Source organism: Chionomys nivalis, chromosome 6 (assembly GCF_950005125.1).
Source record: "Chionomys nivalis chromosome 6, mChiNiv1.1, whole genome shotgun sequence".
Lineage (NCBI taxonomy): Eukaryota > Metazoa > Chordata > Mammalia > Rodentia > Cricetidae > Chionomys > Chionomys nivalis.
The window spans coordinates 26,635,891-26,657,742 of NC_080091.1; the positions used below are offsets into that span (position 1 = coordinate 26,635,891).

The 21,852-nt window shown below is 40.4% G+C and overlaps 1 protein-coding gene across 1 annotated transcript; it reads right to left on the minus strand.

The window, feature by feature from the left end:
* Nucleotides 1-5,041: 5,041 nt before the first annotated feature.
* Nucleotides 5,042-8,722, minus strand: LOC130876510 (chromosome-associated kinesin KIF4-like). Its single transcript, XM_057773095.1, has one exon. The coding sequence runs from the start codon at nucleotides 8,720-8,722 to the stop codon at nucleotides 5,042-5,044; it is 3,681 nt and encodes a 1,226-aa protein (XP_057629078.1).
* Between the last annotated feature and the right edge of the window lie 13,130 nt (nucleotides 8,723-21,852).

Below are 21,852 nucleotides of genomic sequence, written 5' to 3' on the forward strand. Positions count from 1 at the left end.
ATTTTTCTTTCATGGTTCATATGGTGGGGGACATATATATATATAGAACAACTGAAATAAGGTTTAAAATTAGAAAAGGGGGTTGGTTTATTCACTGATTCATGCTTCTGATGCTAAAGAACAAAAATTTCTCAAAAAGGATATAAAAAAATAATTATGGCTCACTCATAAAATGAAATTAATGAGGAGGCTATTTAAATATTGATGGGATTTAGTAGAACTCTGAAGCCTAATCCTTTGGTTTTTGGGTGAAATAAATGAGCCAAGCAGTCAATTCAACAAGTTATACAATCAGATTCCTGTCGAGAAGGAGCCCAAGTACATTCTCTAGGCATCCCTTGTCCTTACCCCAGAGGGTAAGAGCTGAAATGCAAGCTGATAACACAGGAATGGTAGTAACAGCCATTCGGGCTGTTAGCTCTGCCATTTCCTTGGCTTGAATCAACCAAGAAATAGCTTCATGTTCATGAAAAGGAAGAGAAAATTATTATTGGTGTAATGGTCCTATAGGAAGGGTTTGGACTCATATGGATGCTTCACAGAGGAATGTGCTTATGGCCATACTTGAGCCAAGCTGTTTTTAAGTTTTACCTGAGGGACCAAGTAGAGATACACACAAAATCCCAGCAGCACTTCCAAATACTGTAGAACATGCCTTAATGTGTAGGCTTTTTGAGGGACATTTATGATTTTTCTTGGGACTGGAGAAATAGCTCAGTGAGTTACCTCAAGGTAAGGAGTTCCAGGCTTTGACCCCAGAATCCATGTAAAAGGGCGTGGAGTGGTGGTGTGTATGTATAATTCCATCATGGGGGAGGCAGCTACAGGACTCTTTGGCTAGTCAGATTAGAAACTTGGCCATTTCCCAAAGAGTGACAGAGCCCATCTCAAATTCTATCTATCTGAGGAGCAACTCCAAGAGCAACTGGAGTGCTTAACACACTCCTGCCGGTCATAAATGGGGTAGGTGTTAGGCTGAGTCAACCCAAGGCACAGGATGTGAGTCTGAGTGGTAGCTGGGCTTGTCGGTCCAGGCCAATGGTATCACCCCCTCTCAGGCAAGGATTCACAATCAGCTCCTCTTGTCCCATGCCTTTGGGTCAGTTCTCCCACGTCTATCGTGAGTCATGAGGCCATCTCTCTTGAGTGTGGGGGCTGGCTCTCTTGCTGTAGTGACCAGCCTGGGACATTGTCAGCTATCCCAGGGCTCAGTACAGCTCTTGTATTTCAAAACACATGGTTCCTATGAACCCCTGTGGCAACATGCACCACGGACATCATCACAACCCCCAGCTGCAGCAGGACCATGGATCCCGACATGTCCTTCAGCAGCAGCTCAGGCCTGGATATCACCTGGTGATAGCACAGGCCAGCCAGATCCCATGGCAGCATGCCCTTGGGCACAAACATGGTCTCAGGTAGCTGTCTAGACCCCCAGTATCTGCACATCCCTCAATGGTAACAAGAGTCATGGACATCAGGCATCAACACAGGCACTGACTGATGCTTGGACAAGGACCCAGACATGGCCATAGGCAGAAGCCCAGGCCCAGAAAACACCTTGGTCCCATATGATCCCCTGTCATCAACATGGTCCCAGGTGGTACCTAGTGATTTGGAATGTCTTTTTGTACACTGTGAATATGTGTTATTTTTATTGGTTGACGAATAAAAATTCTTTGTCCTATGGCATGGCAGAATATAGCTAGATGGGAAAGCCAAGCAGTGATACAGGGGAAGAAGGGCGGGGTCAAGAGATACCAGCAGCCACAGAAGGAGAAACATGCCAGAGTATCACTGGTAAGCCATGGGCTATGTGATGATACACAGGTTAATAGAAATGGGTTAATTTAAGATACTGTAAGAGCTAGCCAGTGCTAAGTCTGAGACATTGGCCAAACAAATATATAATCTGAGTGATTATATTATAAGTGGCTACAGGACCACGCAGGACAAAAAATAAAAGCCCCTGGCTAAGGACAAAAAAAGCCTCTGGTTACAGTTCAGACCCCTGGCATCAGCATGGCCTTCGATGGTATCAAGAACCACAGACCCTGGCTGTGGTTGGGCCATGGACCTAGATATGGCCCTAGGTAGAAGCCTGAGCCTGGACGACACCCTGGTCCCAGGTGACAGCATTGGTCACTCATATTGGTGTGCTCCCTGTTTTGGCATGGCCCTCCAGTGCCAACATGATCACAGGTTGCAGCAGCCTAGACCCTCAACATTTTTGTGGCCTTTGGTGGTAACATGAGCTAAAGACATAAACACAGACCGTGCCTATGGGAGGGCCACAGACATGGTCATCGGAGCCTGGGCTCTGATGTTACCATGATCCCAAGTGGTAATGCAAGGCCACCAAAACTGGCATGACTCCAGTATCAGTGTGGCTCTCAGATACCTGGTTCCAGGCGATGGCCCAGAAAGCCTGGCATCAATATGGTCTTTGATAGTATCAGAGCCACAGAGCCATATCAACACAGAGCCATATGTGAGTTCCAGCTGCAGCCTTGACCCAGAGATCACTATGACACCTTATGATAGTACAGGCAACTCATATTTGTATGGCCCTGGCTACAGCGTGATCCTTAGGTCCCCACCTTGTCTCAGGTGACAGCCCAGACCACAGGCATTTGCACAGTCGTTGGTGGTATCAGGAATCATGGCCCCACACAGATGATCATTGCCCTGGATGGCAGCACAGAACATTCAGATCATTGTGGCTTCAGTGGCAGTGTGGCCCTTGGGCACCAACATGGACTCAGGTGTCTGGCCAGACCCAGTCATCCACATGCCCTTCAGTTGTTAATAAAGCCATGGATAGCAATAAATATCCTGGCTGCTGCAGGGCCACGGACTCAGACATAGCCCCTGGTAGCAGCTCATTCCCCGATGCAATGTCATCATGTCTCCTGGTGGCAGCACAGGTCACTCAGATCAACTTGGCCCCAGTGATGGCAGACCAGATCCCGGGTATCTCTAGGGCCTTGGTGGCAACATGGGTCATGGACATCAACACAGACCCTGGCTGTATTAGGACCATGGACACTGAAATAGCCCTAGGCAGCATCCCAGACATCACCATGATCCCTGGTGGCAAGCAGGCCACCATCAGCCCATTCTTCACTGCCTTCTCTTCTTCATATCTGACTCTTACCACAGCACAGGAACCATTTGGCCTCTCTTTCTCTCTTGTTTCTCCAACATATACTTGCTTATCATAGTGGCACGTACTTGCCCTGCCATGAAGGCCCCAAGCTGCCCCATGGCTGTCTTATCCACCTGAGTTGCATTGCATCAGGTGGGCCCATCAGTCTATGAAATAGGCCCAACTAAAAGGATGGCAAAATTTCAAGTTAGTTGGTCCCTCATTTCCATTTTAAAATAGTTTTAGAAAAGAAAAAATCCTCTTTCTCCTTAAAAGCAAACATACCTTTTATGTTTCTGAGGTTAACAAAAAGTCCCATGGGAACTTTAAGATACAAAATGTGTTTCCAAGCAGCTCCTGGACTGTGCAGTCTCAACCCATAGTTGATGTTCCTAAATATGTTCAAAAGTCTAACAACTGACCATCTCGCATTTGAGACATGGGGAAGGGGTGTTGACAGGGACATCTCATGAGGTCTGATCGAAACTAGATCTGCTCTTTTGAACGTTAAGTAGCAATGTTTGGCGGCGACTAACAGTATGACTTCCCTGTGTTTGGGGGCATCTTCCTGGACAGATGTTTGCTTTCCTGCAGTTGTGTCTCCCCATCTGGCTTCTGGCTTTAAAACTAGACTTAGTGTTCAACATTAGCTTATGGCACTGAGCTCCCATGACTCACCTTACGGGTCTCCAGTCAGCACCAACCATTGCCTGATCTCAGAGCACAGCCCACACTCAGCCCCTTGGTAAAATTCAGGTATCCTTTGGTCCTGATAAAGTCCCCTGGGATTGCCTCATACTGTTGTCTGTCTCCCCTATTATTCTGTCGGGAACTAGCATTTGTCATATAAGCAGAAACTGGCACACCTTGTCTCCCAGACTTAGCTCACTTACTAAACTACCCACTAATTCAGTTAGAACTGAATATTAGGAAGGGGGCAACTTCACCCCTGTGTCATACTGGGTAGTTGTGAAACACCCGACAAAACAGCTTTCCACTTCTCATGTGACAAAAGAGAGGCTTTTAAACCATTATTAACTTTTTTCCTGGGACAGCACAATCACCTTACAGGACTGTGTGTCTTACACCAATCTTTGTACCTTTGCAATTTGATATATCCCTGAATATCCTGGAATTCATAATATATCGTTATATACCTCTGAATATTCTGTTAGACTAACAGAGTTATCATTGTAGATAAATTAGACATTTAGTTTTTTTTAAAAAAAATTAGAATGGACAACTGGTGATGTATAGTGAGATATGTTTCAGAAGAAAAATGAACTTTAAGGAAAGGTATATATCAATGTGTCTAGAGATTAGCAATGAGATTAAATGTAAAATTAACTTTTTATAGTTTTTGTTTTGAGAAAGTCATGCAGGCATAAAATATAAAGGAGAAAAATGGCTTTTATTTTTATCAAGTTTCTAATTATTTACCTTTTAATGCCTTCTTTCATTATTATCTTTGTTTTTAAACAACAAGTATTAATTATGTGTATTAATTGGAACCAGTGTGATATTTTTCTTTTTTTTAAAAAAATAGATGAGCTAAGGTTTATTTATTTTCTTAACATTTAAAAATGTTTCATTCACTTTAGCAACATGATGACAGTTGAAGTTTCTGTTAAAATCCAGAGTTGGAACGGAGCAGTTGAAAACTCCCAGCCCCACTCCTGAGCTGCGGTGACGAAGTTGAGTCAGGTCTCCATCCTGCACGAGGCTCCTCCATTCAGCTGACATGACCATGAGAGAGGACCATCTTGGCCTCTGCTGCACGAGGAGACAACAACTCAATCGTTTGCAAAGAAAGAGCTGGATTGTGCTGTGTCCTATAAGTCGGTCATCAGGAAGGTCAGTTAGTTTCTCTCCAACAGATGGCTCAGCACCTTCTCAGTGGGACTCTTCCTGTATAGGAGAACAGCCAGAGAAGAAGCTGGTATTGCTGGCTAGAGTTCGCTTCTTCTTGCTTGTGACCTTATTTTCTTGTGATGCTGAAGGTCTCAGTTCTGGGTGCTCAGAGGAAGGAACAAAAGCAGGCCTGCCCAGCAGCACCTGATCTGTATCATATAGCTCTTTTAGGATCTTGTTACTGGGAGTTGTACAGACAGGGTTGAAGAAGCTTAATCCCGAGGTCACCTCTGTAGGGTCTTCCAGTTTAAAAGAACTTTCAGAATCCTGGGCTGGCTCAGTAGCATCTAAGTTATCCTGGCTCTGCTGTTGGTTCCGACACTTTGTGGGGTCACAGCTGCACAACACATTACAGTCTGACCTTTGCTTTCTACATCCGCATTGCTTGTTCCCACACCAGCCTTTGCAGGAACACCCTTGGGTGTTCTTCCTGGACACCTTGACTAACTTTGTTGGTATCCACTCCTCATCAGCACAATCATCACTGTCCTTCTCCTGCTCGGTGGCAGAACGCTCTGAATAAGATTGTAGCTCCTCGATGTCCAAGCTTTCCTCTGGGCGTTTGTCTTTAATTCGGCAAGGTTTGGGCTTAGGTGGAATATATTCAAAGGAAGAGTCTGAAGACTGAAGGATACTTTTCATAAGATGGGGTTTCTGTTTGCTGGCTACTTGGAGGAGGGTCAGTTTCTGCTTGATGGCGTTGTTTTCTTGGAGAAGCTGCTGATTTTGCTCACATACTTCTTGCATCTTCCTAAGCTCTTCATCCTGCCATTTCAGGGTATTGAGCAGCTGCTGTTCCTTTTCACTAGCCGGCTCCTCCAGCTGCTTCTCTGCCATTTGGCATTGCTGCAGCTGGCTGAGAAGATACAGCACCTTTTCTTGGTTCTGTTGCTCCACTTTGATCAGCTCAGCTTTTAATTCTGTCTTTATCTCAGTAAGATGTTTCCGCTCTTGAAACAGCATCTTCTGCATGTCAGTACAGTTGGCCTGGCTCTCCTTCAGGCTGCTCTCAACCGTACTCACCTGTATTTTGGAGGACACTAGCTCTCCAATTAAATATCGTATGGCACATTTGGCTTCAGGAATTGTGGCAATATTCTCCCAGCGTTTTTTCAGCCTATCTTCACTTTCAGCATCCAGGAGCTTTTGCTGGAGGTCTGCAATCTGAGCATTCCTGAGCTCCAGTTCAGTCTCCTGGCTTTCAATCTTCTTTGCAATACAATCTTCTGTTTCCGAATCTTGACGACGCACTTCATCACGTGAGAACGTGCGCCTTCGGAGTTTAGGAGGTGGATTCTCTTCAGATTGTTTTTTTTCTTTGAGCTGTGCCACATTCTGAGCCAGAATCTTTCTATCTTCAAGAAGGTCATTCAGATGCCGTTTGGCTTCCTCAGTACTGACCATAACTTCAATTTCATTTCCAAGCCAATTCTTCATTTGAGCTGCAGTGCCTTCTATTCCACGGCTTTGAGTCTCTTTCCGTTTATCTGCAACCTCCTTTTGCTTTAGGAGAGCATCCTTAAGACGTTTGTGGGCAGCTGCTGCCTCCTCAGTTTTACGTCTGAGCACTGTAGACTGTTTCTGGAAGTTCCTTTCAAGTTTGAGCAGCTCATATTGCCTCTTACGATCCCGTTCTTTTAACTGGGTTACTTCTTTGTCTTTTTGTTGCTTCCATTGTCTAAACTTCTCAGCATCCTCCTTCATTTGTCGTATTAATTGTACTCGCTGGTTTTTCATCATCTGTATCTCCTGGTTCAGTTTGGAGACCGTATACTCAGTGGATTCTTTCAACTTCAGAAGTTTGGACTGTTCATGCAGTTTCTTTTTCAAATCAGCTATTTGACCCTCTAGCTCTTGGAGACGTTTGCGACGGCGCTCACTCAACTTGGCTTGGTTGACATCCTTCTTTGTTGATTGAAGTTCAAGAACCAATTCTTCCTTTTCCTTCTGTAGACTGAGGACTTCCGATTCTAGATTTTTAATGTTATCCTTGTACAGGAAGTGAATGGGCTGTAGTTGGCTACCGTTCTGAGTCATCTTCTTAGCTAGTGCCTCTTTCAATGAAAGTTCTTTATTCAACTCAATCAGCTCCTTGGACATCTGAGCTTGACGAAGAGCATGTTGAGTGTTGAAAGCAGTAGACGACCTGCTGGTATCTGGTCTGATTTCCACTTGAGCGTCTGCTTCTACTGCAGCATCAGTGGTTGCAGTCATGCAAGCAACAGCTTCATCAGACAGCTGAGTAATCACTTGTTGTAGGTTGCATATTATCTCTATGTTTTCTTTTAATTCCCGGTCTTCCAATGTCTCCACCAGCTTTTGAAGATCCACTTTACAGGCTGCATGCTGCCTGAGTTGTTCTAGCTTGGCGTTCATTTTCTCATTCGCTTGCTCAGTCAAGATGATTCTCTCTAACATCTGGGCTGTCTGACCAGCTGCTTCACTCAGACCACGACTTAATTTTTCATTCTCTTCTACCAAAGACTGATTCTTCTCCATCAGGGACTGTAGATTTTCTGATGGTTCCACATTGATGCTTCCAGGCAAGGTACGTCCATGGGCTTGTAGCAACAAGACCTGCAGTTGTTGGACCTGCTGCTTAAGATGATTAAGTTCAGCTGCCTGGGGATCAATATTAACAATAGGTTTGTTCTTGATTTTTCTTGCTCTGTCAGCATAGCGAAGGGTATTTAATGTTTCCTCTAGATTAGAATCGGCAGGACTCACACAGGCTATCATAAGAGTATGGCTGTTGCCTCCTAGAGAATCTTGAAGCAGACGAGTCAGCTTGGAATCTCTGTAGGGCACAAAGCTACCCTTTTTGTCATCTCCAAGAGCACTGATTACATTTCCCAAGCACAGGAGGCCCCGGTTAATGTTAATGCCCTCTCTCAGACGATCTCCCTCAGCCTTGGTTTTCTTCTGTCTCTCGGACCCAGCAAGGTCTACAAGATGCAGCTTGGAACGAAAACTGCTGGTTTTGTCATTTTTCTTTCTTTGTTCTATGGAGATCGTAAAGATGGCATGCGATCGAGATGAGTGGGAATTCATAGCCGTGGAGGCCACAGTCCTGGAGTTGTTACCCTGCTCTAGACAGTCAACAGTATCCGAGGCAACTAGCACAGTCTTCTCCGTGAGTCCCACAAGCTTTATGCCTTCCTTTGGATCCTCCCGGATATTTATTTGAGTTTTCTCACGAGACGGACATAGAAGGTCCAAAATTTCTTCATTGTAAATCTCCAAGTAAGACACTTTCAGAGTAAATTCAAAGTCACCCTTTTTATTAATTTCTTTAAAGAGAAGCTGTATTACCCTGGGAATGACCCCAATCGTTGATTCATGTTCTTGCTCCGCAGTGTATACACCTCCCATTGAATAGGTTTTTCCAGAACCAGTCTGCCCATAGGCCAGGACGGTTGCATTGTATCCTTTAAATATGCCTTTTATGAGTGGAGCTACTGCTGTATTAAATACCTCTTCCTGCTCAGTAGAGGGGTCAAACACAAAATCGTAAGTAAATGATTTATCGTTACCAACCACAACCTGAGGCTCTCCGGGCACAAAGGACAGGCACATCTGGCAGCCCTCACTGATCTCTTTGGAGACCAGGGGGCGACAACGCAGTGCGACCCTCACAGGAATTCCCTTCACTTCTTCTTTCATGGTAGCAGCTCAGTAGGCGTCCGCGCGTGCCCAAAGTGGAGCCGACTCTCCGAGGGGGGCTCCTGAGGCTGGCAGAAGTGGGAAGGCCCTGAGGCCCTAGGGGACCTGGGAACTCAGCGGGCAGCCTCTCTCCCAGCGAGATCACCACCTCCCATCACTCACACTCAGCCACTGCCTAATGGTCTGTTAGTCTCAACACTGAGGTGTCAAACTAAACATCCCTTTCCGGGATCTTCCCTAGCGCCCTGTTCCAATTGGAGGTTTAACCGCCAAGTTTCAAATTGAGCCGGCGGCGCCAGCCAATCACAGCACAGACAGCCTGAGCCCACTGTATTAGCTGTTTTAATCTGAGTGAGATGGTATCTGGTAGTTTTGATTTGTGTTTCCCTGAAGAGAAATGATGACAAGATTTTTTCATATGTTGCCAACCATTTGTATTTCTCCTTCAGATAGGTATACATTCAGTACATTGCAAACTCTTCAGTTTTTTCCAAGATGTGCCTTTAGTGCATATCCTATTGAAATTCCATACTCAAACATATGCACATAAGCATTCTCAGTGCAAGCCAGAGCCTCTCTCTACCACAACAGAAAGTGACCCTCTGACCCGACTGCCCTGGGGAATAACAAGATGCAGTCTTTCTGTCACCCCCCCTTACCTCTTTATTTCTATGTAAGTGCTCATTGCTCCCTGTTTGTTCCATGTTCTGTTATGAAGTGTCCCATGCTGTGACTGTGGCACCAGTCAATTCTTCCTTATTTTGAGAAATTTCCTCCTGTATGAATGTCTCATTACGCATATATTGGTTTCTGACTAGTGGAAATGTAAGTTCCTTCTGGTATGCAGTTATCAGCGCTCCCGTATGTGTCAAGCAAGGAACAGATGTGCCCATTTCTTCTGTAGACTCCATGACATGGGAAAACGTTATGCTGTGCTTTTAGAAGAAACTGCCAAACAATCTTCCGAAGCATTTGTACCATATTATACCCTGCATTGACTACTGGTCATTTCCTTCTCAATTCTCTACTTTGACTGTAAAACGAAAATTACTTTCTAGGTTTGAGGCAACAATGATAATATTATAGGAACTAATGAATTTTGGATTAGGGTTAAAATTACTCTATTATCTTTCAAAATCATTAGACATTGGTGCTAGCTTATATATATATATATATATATATATATATATATATGCTGTGACACAAATGACCTCTATGTCCTCGTTTTCAGAAGATTCTAGGAAGCATCCACTATCCTACGATAATGTGTTTTGCTATCAATCACATCAACTTTCAGCTGTCAATATTTGCTTTGAGTTGAATTACATCCTTTTCCAGAGACATTTAAGTTCTCTCCGTTATGCCTGTGAATGTAACCTTATGGTTAGAAGACTTCTGCTTTACCAGAGGCTAGGCAGGATCTCGGGACCCTAGGTAAGACACTGCCCACTGCCCACTAACATTCCTTAAAGCCTTCTCAGCAATTCCAGATTGTAGCCCCTCTCCTGGGATCCATACTAGGGCCCACAGTCACCCAGAAACCTTATGGAAGGCCATGTTAGTTCTAGCAATTCCAGGTAAGACACTGCCCACAAAACCCCTTTTAAGCCTGCCCAACAACCCCTGATTGTATAGCCCTCCACCCCCACCCCCCTCTCCTGGATTCATATCCTGGTCTAAAACTTTAGAAGAAGACTTCTGCTTTACTAGGGATCTAGGGACTCCAACATCAACAGCTGTACTGGAGACCAGGCTGGTCCTAAGGGACCCCAGAGGATAGACCAGATCTAAAGGCCCCAAGGCTAGAACCCCTCCCCTGAACTCCATATCCTGGTCTACAACTTTGGAAGAAGACTTTCACTTTTCCAGAGGCTAGGCCAGATCTAGGGACCCCCTAACTCCTCAAACACAAAAGGGGACAACCTACAGGACCTAACAACATGATAGTCACCAGAACCCTTAACCATTTAGGCTGTAAGACCAGAGAAGAAAGAGAAACTAAGAAACAAAACACCCATGCAATGAAGACAAATGCAGGAATCAACCCCTAGACATACAAATATCTCAAATCTAGATGCCTAAATATCACTGTAAGTATATAATCAGTAACAGAAAAGGCAATATGTCATCACCAGAGTCCAGCTATCCTACAACAAGACCTGAACAATACAACACACCTGAAGCACAGGAAAATGACCTTAAACATTACTTTATGAAGATGATAGAGGTATTTAAAGACAATATGAGGAAATCCCTTAAAGGAAAAGACAAAAAATGGAAGAAATCAATAAATCCCTAAGAGAAAGTCAAGAAAAAAACAAACCAACAGATAAATGAAACTGTTCAAAACTTGAAAATAGGAAGAGAAACAATAAAGAAAACACAAATGGAGGGATTCCTGAAAATGGAAAATTTGGGTAAGTGAATTGGAACTAAAGAAAGATGCAAAGATTGCCATCAAAATGCAAGAGATAGAAGAGAGACTCTTAGATATTGAATGGTGTGGCAAGTCCTTCTGTATATGTGCTGCTTTTATTGGTTAATGGATAAAGAAACTGTCTTGTGCCTGTGCAGGGCAGAATAGATGTAAGTAGAGAAAACTAAACTGAATGCTGGGAAAAAGAAGCTGGAGTCAGAAAACACCATATTGCTGCCTCCAGGGACAGATGAGCCCGAATCTTGCCAGTAAGCCACAGCCATGTGGTGATACATAGATTAGTAGAAATGAGTTAAATTAAAATATAAGAGCTAGTCAATAAGGAGCTAGAGCTAATTGATTTAATTAATACAGTTTCTGTGTGGTTATTTCTAGTTTGGGCAGCCAGGAACGTATAAGCAGTTTCCTACAAAAGTTGAAGGCACTTTAGAGGAAATGTATTCATCAGTCAAAGAAAATATTAAATCTAAATAAAATTCCTAACACAAATTGTCCAGGAAGTCTGAAACACTATGGAGAGACTATACATAATAATAATAATAGGAGGAGAAGAAGGAGAAGAAACCCAACTCAAAAACCCAGAGAATATATTTAACAAAATCATAGAAGAAAACAATTTCCAAAACTAAATAAAGACATGCCTATAAACATACAAAAAACTTACTTAATACCAAATAGATTAGATCAGAAAAGAAAATTCCCTTGCCACACAATAATCACAACACTAAACATACAGAACAAAGAAAAACTATTAAAAGAAACAAAAGGAAAAGATCAAATAACATATAATGACAGACCTATTAGAATCACACCCAACTTCTCAATGGAGATCTTAATATCTAGAAAGGACTGGACTGATCTCAGCAAATGATTCTAAGAGACTATGGGTAGTATCCCAGACTACTATAACCAACAAAACTGTCAATCACCATGGATGGAGAAAACAAAATATTTCATGACAAAGTCAAATTTAAACAACATCTTTCCATAAATCTAGCCCTAAAAAAGATACTAGAAGGAAAACTGCAACCCCAAGAAGTTAGTTACACCCACAAGAGCACAGATTATAGGTAATCTCACACCAGTAAAACCCGAAGAATGGAAATACAACATCAAAGATAGACATTACCTCAGAGTAAAGGGTTGAAAAAAGATTTTCCAACCGAATGTACCTAAGAAGCAAGCTTTTATCCTAATATCTAACAAAACAGACTTCCAAGCAAAATTAACCAAAATAGATGGAGAAGGGCATTACATATTCATCAAAGTAAAAAATCTACCAAGATAATATCTTAATTCTGAGCATCTATGCCCCAATAGTAAGGACACCCACATTTTAAAAGAAACATTAGTCAATCTTAAATCACACCTTAAACACCACACAATAATAGTGGGAGACATTTACAATTCAATGGGCTGGTCATCCAGACAGAAACTAAGCAGAGAAATGGCAGAATTAACAGACGTTATGACTCAGATGGATCTAAAAGCTATCTGTAGGCCATTTCACTTAGACACAAATGAATATACCTTCTCAGCACCCTCTCCACAACTGACAATATTCTCAACTACAAAGCAAGTCTCAACAGATACAAAAAATTGAAATAACTCTCTGTATCTTATCAGACCATTATAGATTAAACCTGGGTTTTAACAACAAAAGAAAAAACAGAAACTGAACAGCTCTCTACTGAGTTACCACTGAGTCAAAGAAAAAAAATAAAGAAGCTAAAGACTTCCTAGAATTCAATGAAAATGAGTGCACAGCATACCCAAATTTATGGGACACAATGAAAGTGGTGGTAAGAGTAAAGTTTATAGCACTAAGTGCCTTCATAAAGAATTTGGAGAGATCTCATCCTAGTGACTTGACAGCACTCCTGAAAGTTCTAGAACAAACAGAAGCAGACAAACCTAAGAGGAATAGATGACAAGAAATAATCATGAGTATTGAAATCAATAAAATAGAAAGAAAGGGAATAATACAAAGAATTAATGAAACAAAGAATTGGGGTCTTGAGAAAATCAACAAAATAGATAAACCCTTATTCAAACTAACTGAAAGGCAATGGGAATATTCAAATGAACAAAATCAGATACAAAAAGAGGGATATAACAACAGACTCTAAGGAAATACAGAAAATAATTAGGTCATACTTCAAAAACCTGTACTCCACAAAGCTAGAAATATAAAAGAAATGTTAAAATTTTCTCTGTTAAAATTTTCACTTCTAAGTTAAATCAAGATCAATAAACAATTTAAATAGGCTGATCACCCACAAGGAAACAGAAACAGTTATTAAGAGTATCCCAAACAGAAAAAAAAAGAAAAGAAAGAATAAAAGACCAAGGCCTGGTGAGCTAATACCAATACTCTTCAAATTATTCCACAAAATAAAAACAGTAGGAACACTACCAAATTCTTTCTATGAAGCCACAGTTACCCTGATACTTGAACCACACAAAGACTCAACAAAGAGAGTTACAGATTGATTTTTCTATTTCATTTGACAATATTAATGCAAAAATACTCAAAAAAAATACTGGCAAACTAAATCCAAGAACACATCAGAAATAACATCTACCATAACCAAGTATACTTCATCCCACAGATGGAGGGACGGTTCAACATATTAAAATCTAGCAGTGTAATGTACAATATAAAGAAAGAAAAATGAAAACACATTGTTATCTCACTAAATGCTGAAAAAGCCTTTGACAAAATCTAAAACCCTTTAATGATAAGAAGTCTTGGAGATACCTTATGTGGGATGTTTTTTTTTCCTAGTTCCATCCATTTGCATGCAAATTTCAAGAAGTCATTGTTTTTTACACTGAGTAGTACTCCATTGTGTAAATGTACCATATTTTCTTTAGCCATTCTTTGCTTGAGGGGCATCTAGATTGTTTCCATGTTCTGGCTATTATGAATAATGCTGCTATGAACATAGTTGAGCAAATGTCCTTATAGAATGAGTGAGCATCCTTTGGGTTATATGCCCAAGAGTGTTTGCTGGGACTTGAGGTAGGTTTATTCCCAATTTTCTGACAAATTGCCATGCTGATTTCCAAAGTGGCTGTATAAGTTTTCACTCCCACCAGCAATGGAGGAGTGTTCCCCTTACTCCACATCATCTCCAGCATAAATTATTATTGGTGTTTTTGATCTTAGCCATTCTGTCTGATGTAAGATGATACCTCAGTGTTGTTTTGATTTGCATTTTGCAGAGGGATATCTTGCTCAGCCTAGATATAGTGGGGGAGGGTCTTAGTTATGCCTCAAAACAATGTGATAGACTTTGGTGACTTCTCATGGGAAGCCTTACCCTCTGAGAGTGTGTGTGGTGTAGTGGGGAGGGGGAATGTGGAGGGAGAGGGAGGAGGGGTGGTAGTGGGAACTGGGATTAGTATGTAAAATAAGATTAAAAGAGATTAATAAAAATTAGAAAAAAGTAACAGAGAGATCAGGAATAAAAGGGACATACCTAAACATAAAAAATATACAGCAAACTGATTACCAATATCAAATTAAATAGAGAAAAACTCAAAGCAGTTACACTAAAATCAGGATGAAGACAAGGTTGTCCACTCTCTCCATATCTATACAATATAGTAACTGAAGTTCTAACTAAAGCAATAAGACAACCAGAGGAAATGAAGAGGATGCAAATTGAAAATGAAAAAGTCAAAGTACCATTATTCACAGAAGATATGTTAGTATACACAAGTGACCCCAAAAACTCTACCAGAGAACTCCTACAGCTGATAAACACCTTTAATCAAGTGACTGGATACAAGATTATCTCAAAACAAATCAGTAGCCTCCTACATATAAACAATAAACAGACTGAGAAATGAATCAGAGAATCAACATCCTTTACAATAGCCTCAAATAATAAAATGTCTAGGTGTAACTCTAACTAAGCAAATGAAAGACCTGTACAGCAAAAACTTTAAATCTTTGAAGAAAGAAATTGAAGAAAATATCAGAAGATGGAAAGATATCCCATGCTCTTGGATCAGTAGTATTAATATATAAAAATGGCCATCTTACCAAAAATAATCTACAGATTCAATACAATTTCCATTAAAGTCCCAACACAATTCTTTACAAACCTTGAAAGAGCAACACTGAACTTCATGTGGAAAAAGAAAAAAAAATCAAGATAGATAAAATAATCTTGTGTGATAAAAGATCATCCAGAGGTATACCATCCCTGATTTTAAGCTCTGCTATAGATCTATAGTAAAAAAAACAAAAATAAAAAAAAAAAACAAAAAAAACCCAAGGTGGTATTGACATAAAAACAAACAAGTGAATCAATAGAACCAAACTGAAGACCACGATGTAAATTCATATCCCTATGGACACCTGTTTTTTTGACAAAGAAGCCAAAATTATACAATGGAAACAAGAATCTTCAATGAATGGTGCTGGTCTAACCAGATGTCTTCATGTAGAAAAATACAAATCAATCCATATCTATCGTTCTGCACAAAACTCAAGTCCAAGTGAATCAAAGACCTCAACATAAATCCAGATACACTGAAACTGATAGAAGAGAAAGTGGGAAATCATCTTGAATGCATTGGCACAAGAGACTACTTCCTCAACAGAACATCAATTAGTACAGGCACTAAGATGAAAAGTAATAAATAGGCTGGGCAGTGGTGGCGCACGCCTTTAATCCCAGCACTCGGGAGGCAAAGGCAGGCAGATCTCTGTGAGTTCGAGGCCAGCCTGGTCTACAAGAGCTAGTTCCAGGACAGGCACCAAAAGCTACAGAGAAACCCTGTCTCAAAAAACCAAAAAAAAAAAAAAAAAAAAGTAATAAATAGGACCTCAAAAATTGAAAAGTTTCTGTAAGGCAAAGAACACCATCAATAGGATAAAATATCAGCTTACCGAATGGGAACAAATCTTTACCAACTCCACATCTGACAGAGGTTGATTTAACAAAATATATAAAGAACATGAAACTAGATATCAACCAAATAATCCCATTTAAAAATGGGGTGCAGATCTAAAGAGAGAATTCTCAGTAAAATAATCTCAAGTGACTGAGAAACACTTAAAGAATTGTTCAACATCATTAACCGTCAGAAAAATGTAAAACAAAACAATTCTGAGATCCTACCTTACACCTGTCAGAATGGCTAAGATCAAAAACAATGACAGCTTATGCTGGAGCAGATGTGGAGCAAGGGGAACACTCCTCCATTGCTGTACAAGGGCAAATTTGTACAGCCACTTTGGAAGTGGGTATGGTGGTTTCTCAAAACACTGGGAATCAACCTACCACAAGACCCAGCTATACCACTCTATCATACCACAAGGACACTTGTTCAACTATGATCATAGAAGTTTTATTTATAATAGACAGAACTTGGAAACAACCTAGATGTCCTTCAAATGAGGAATGGATAAATAAAATGTGTGGTAATTTGCACAACTGAGTATCACTCAGCTGTTACAAACAAGGAAAACTGGAAATTTGAAGGCAAATACATGAAACTAGAGAAAATCATTCTGAGTGAGGTAACCCAGACCCAGAAAGGCAATCATGGTATTTACTCATAAATGAATATTATCTGTAAATTAAAGGATAACCGTGCTACAATCCACAGCCCCAGAGAAGTTAGGTAACAAGGAAGCTTTATGGGGCAGGGAGACACCCAGATCTTTCTGAAAAGGGGAAATAGAAGAGATTTTGCAAATGAACTGAGGGAGGGTGGCGATGGGAACTTGATTGATCACATTAGGGACAATGGAGAAGGTGAGTACTGAAAGAGACTACTGGAAAGGTGGGAGCATTCGGGGGTCAGATGTGTACAGATTGGTGCCTAGCCCCGTCATCATGATAGAAATAGATGCAGACCCATGGTGACGCATTAAACAGAGTTTGGGGAATCCTGCAGAAATGAAGGAGAAAGTAGGAACCAGAGGAGTCAAGGACACCACAAGAAAACCCACAGAATCAACTAACCTGGGCTCATATGGGCTCACAGAGACTGAACCAACAACCAGGGAGCCCGCATGAACTGACCTAGACATTCTGCACATATGTTATAGTTGTGTAGCTTGGTCCTCTTGTGGGTTTCCTAACAGTGGGAACCGGGGCTATCTCTGACTCTTTTGCTGACTTTTGGGACCCTACTCTTTATACCAGGTTACCTTGCCCAGTCTTAATGCATGGGGAAGTGCTTAGTCTTACTGCAACTTAATATGCCATATTGTCTTGATACTCATGGGAGACCAGTCCTTTCCTAAATGAAAAGGAGGAGGAGTGGATTTGGGCAGTAGTGACAGAGTGCAGGTGGGGGGAGGGACTGGTAGGAGAGGAGGAAGGGGAAGCCGCAACTGGGACACAACACAAGCAAACAAATAAATTTACTAGAAAAACAAAAATCATACAACTGTATAGATTATTATTCATCCGTCTCTATGGAGTATAATTCATACAACTATGGATTATAATTCATACAACTATGGATTACCATTCATACAACTATAGATTACTATTCATACAATAGCCTGCATATCTTATTTTTTATTTTACTAAATTCATGTTGTCTTTAGTTTTTATATGAGAAATAATTTTCTTTATGTTTGTGTACAGTATCATGATTAGATATAAAATATCAGTCATGGCTGCCAGGCACACTAACATAAACCAACCTCCCAGCATGTGGGAGACCGAGGTGCAAGGATTACAAATTTAATGACTGTGTGAAGTATTTAGTCAGAATCAACCTGAAGAAAAAATATATTTGCTCTTTGCTAAATTACCTAATTTCTTGTATAATTTCAAGGTTTCTAAATATAGCAAGTTTTTCTTTATCCAAAGGTCAAACAATATTATATTCATTTTTTTATAATATTTCTATTATCTTTACACTTTTTTATTATTAAAGTTAAAATAACAAACAAGTAAATAACTTTCAAATTTTTATAGCTTATGTATTATTTTATGCTACTTTACACATTAATAGTATAAATGTACAATATTTGCAAATAACACAATTAAATATATTTCACATTTCTAATTTCTATTTTTAATTTCTAATATAATAACAATGATAACTGAGTATTTTTAAAGGTTTTAAGTATAAAATAAGTTGCCTTAAGCCTCCCTCTGTGTCAGTATACATATATCATTTACATTGATCTTTGGTGTCCACTAAAAAAAATCTTAATTAGTAAAATTGATTTTAAAATTGATGCTTAAAACTTAAAATTTGCATGCCAATAGGATACCCTATGAGTTTTATAATTTTTGATTCTGGAAAAAGTATATTTATTTAAAATTCACAATATATAGAGACACAGAAAAAGGAAGGGAAACAGTGTGCTTAGCCTAGATCTTAGCAAATTTAGCCTACTGATGTGCTCATACTTCTAAGAGATGACTTGGAGATTAAAACTACATAAACTCAGCCCTCCCCTCTGCTCCTGGCAAAGACAGACAAGGGATCCCCTAGAGCCTGAGCAATTGGACCAAACTTCTGCCACCTTCTACTTTTTGTATCAACTGGCCTCTGGAATCTGAGAACTCATCCCAAACTTTTCCCATCACCTCACCTCACAATCTGAACAGATAATCAGTCCTCATACCCTAGCACCTACCAAATCACTGCTGTTCCCTGAGACTCCATGGTCCCATAGAAGGAACCCTGACCATGAGCTCTCACTCCAAACTTCTACCATCCACTAGCTCTCAGCGAAAACAGGTAAGTAATTACAAGACACTGAGCCTATAGTCCCATTGTTCTCCTAGTTCCGGGCACTGCCATGTAAACAACCCCCAGAGCATCAGCCCCAAGTTCACACTTCCACTCAACCAGATTGCAAATACAAGTATAGAAACCAAAATATAATGAAAATCCACTGATGGAGGAAGGTCATTGGCTAATAAAGAAACTGCCTTGACCCATTTGACCAGCCTTTAGGTGGGTGGAGTAAACAGAATAGAATGCTGGTAGGAAGAAGAAGTGAGCTCAGATGCAGGGCAGCTCCTCTCAGAGGCAGATGTAATGAAGCTCCGACCCAGGATGGATGTAGGCTAGAATCTTCCCGGTAAGCACACCTTGGGGTGCTACAAGCATTATTAGAAATGGGCTAGTCCAGGTGCGAGAGTTAGCCGAGAAGAGGCTAGATATAATGGGCCAAGCAGTGTTTAAAAGAATACAGTTTGTGTGTTGTTATTTCGGGTAAAGTTAGCCAGGCAGCCATGAGCTGGGCTGTGGGAAGAGGCCCACAGCTCCCACAACAATCCACAGCAACATGTCTCCTCTAAAAATTACTAATCTTATAATAACGACCTCCAGTGTGAGGATAACCTGGAAGAACTTCTAGATGAGGTACTCAAAGGAAAAATTACAATTAAGTTAAAACAACTTAAGAAGACATGAATACACTCCTAGAGGACAAAAGCAGAGAGATAGATGAAATAAGCAAGTTAATACAAAATATGAAAATAAAAAGAACTTATTTAAGAAAAGCCAATGTCCAATAAGCCAGAAAATGCCCCAGTGGAAAGGCACACCAAAAGCATGGATCATGTGGAAAAGAGAAATTCGGAGCTGAAAGGTAAGTAGAGGTATAGATAACTCTGTAAAGGTACATAATAAATTAATAAAAATCCATGAATGGACCATGAGAAAGTTCTGAGACAACATCAAAAGACCTGACTTTTCAATTATGGGCATAGAGAGGGAGAACAATACCAACACCATGCCAATGTTCTAGAGTTCATTTTCCATAAAATCATAGAAAAAATACCCACACCTAGAGAAATATATGTCTATCTATGCACAAGGGGTCTACAGAACTCCAAGTAGACAGGGCCAGAAAACAACAATAACAACAACAACAAACCAATCTCCTCATGATATAGTTTTTATAGTTACAACATTAAAAAATCACAGAATAGGGGCTGGAGAGATGAATCAGTGGTTAATAGAACTGGGTGCTCTTCTAGAGGACCTGGGTTCAATTCCCAGCACCCACGTAGCAGTTCACAACTGTCTGTCACTCTAGTTCTAGGGAATATGATGCCCTCACAAAGATATACATGCAGGCAAAGCACCACTGCACATGAAATGAAAATAAATAACTTAACACGTAGAATAAAGAAGGGCTATTAAATGCTTCAAGAGAGAAAGAAGCCCCTTATAAAGGTCGACCCATCAGAATAACACCTTATTCCATGACAGAAACACTTAAAGTTAGATGAGTTTGGAAAGATATATTCCAGATTCTGAAAGATAATTGTCACCCCATACCATTATATCCAGACACTATTTGAAAAGGGAGAAGAAATAAAAATATTCCAGGACTAAAACAGATGAAAGGAATTTATAAATACTCAGCCAGCTATATAGAGAATCCTGGAAGGAATTCTTCAGTCTTAAGAGAAAGATAAACATAGCTATAGGGCCCTGGGGAGATAAATAAAACATTAGGAGAGCTGGCCAAAAGAAGTTGTCTTAGGTAGGGTTATTATTGCTCTGATGAAACACCATGACCAAAGACACTTGGGAGGAAAGGGTTTATTCAGCTTACACTTTCATATTATTGTTCATCATTGAAGGAAGTCAGGACAGGAACTCAAACTGGGCAGGACCCTGGAGGCTGAAAACAATACAGACGCCATGGAGGAGTGCTACTTACTAGCTTGCTATCTATATCTTGTTCAGCCTGTTTTTTTTTTTTTTTTTTTTTTTTAGAACCCGTGGATAGCAACACCCACCAGGGTCTGGGTCTTTCCTCATCAATCACTAATTAAGAAAATGCCTTACTGGCTTTTATACATCTGGTCTTGTAAGGTGTTTCCTCAATTGAGGTATCCTCCATTCAGATGACCTGAGCTTGTGTCATGTTGACATAAATATATCTAGCATGGAGGTCTAAAAATAACACCACAAATCAATAGAATGGTAGGAAATAACACATAAATTTCAAAAATAAATTTAAATATCAATTGTTTTAATTATCTAATAACAAGACACAGAATTATAGATGGAATTAGAAAACAGAATTTATCATTTTCTACTTGAAAAAAACAAAAACCGGAGAACAGAACAAAATAAAACTAAAAACAACACATAACTCATCATCAATGGTATACATAACCCTAGGGCAAAAAGTGGGAAGAGCCGGGCGGTGGTGGCGCACGCCTTTAATCCCAGCACTCGGGAGGCAGAGGCAGGCGGATCTCTGTGAGTTCGAGACCAGCCTGGTGTACAAGAGCTAGTTCCAGGACAGGCTCCAAAACCACAGAGAAACCCTGTCTCGAAAAAACTAAAAAAAAAAAAGAAAAAAAAAAGTGGGAAGAATTATTCCAAGCAACTGGGACTAAGAAACAAGCAAGTGTAGCTATTCTAATATTTGACAAAATAAATTTCAAACCACAACCAGTCAGAAGATAAGGAAAGTCAACTCATATTTATCAAATAACAATTAAGCAATAGGATGTTACAATCCTAATGATTACCACCAAATACAGGCAGATTCATTATAATTTCTAAAAAGGCTAGATGAAGAAAACCACAGATGAACTTCAGCAGAGTGGTAGGGACTGACTAACAGAGCCCACTCTCACCAACAGCTAGGTCATCTGGACAAACACAATACACAGAAACAATGCTGTTAAATGATATCATAAATCAAAAAGACCTAACAGACATCTAC

What these genes read in the sequence shown, in the direction of transcription:
- LOC130876510 (XM_057773095.1), bottom strand. Translation starts at nt 8,722, where the DNA reads ATGAAAGAAGAAGTGAAGGGAATTCCTGTGAGGGTCGCACTGCGTTGT.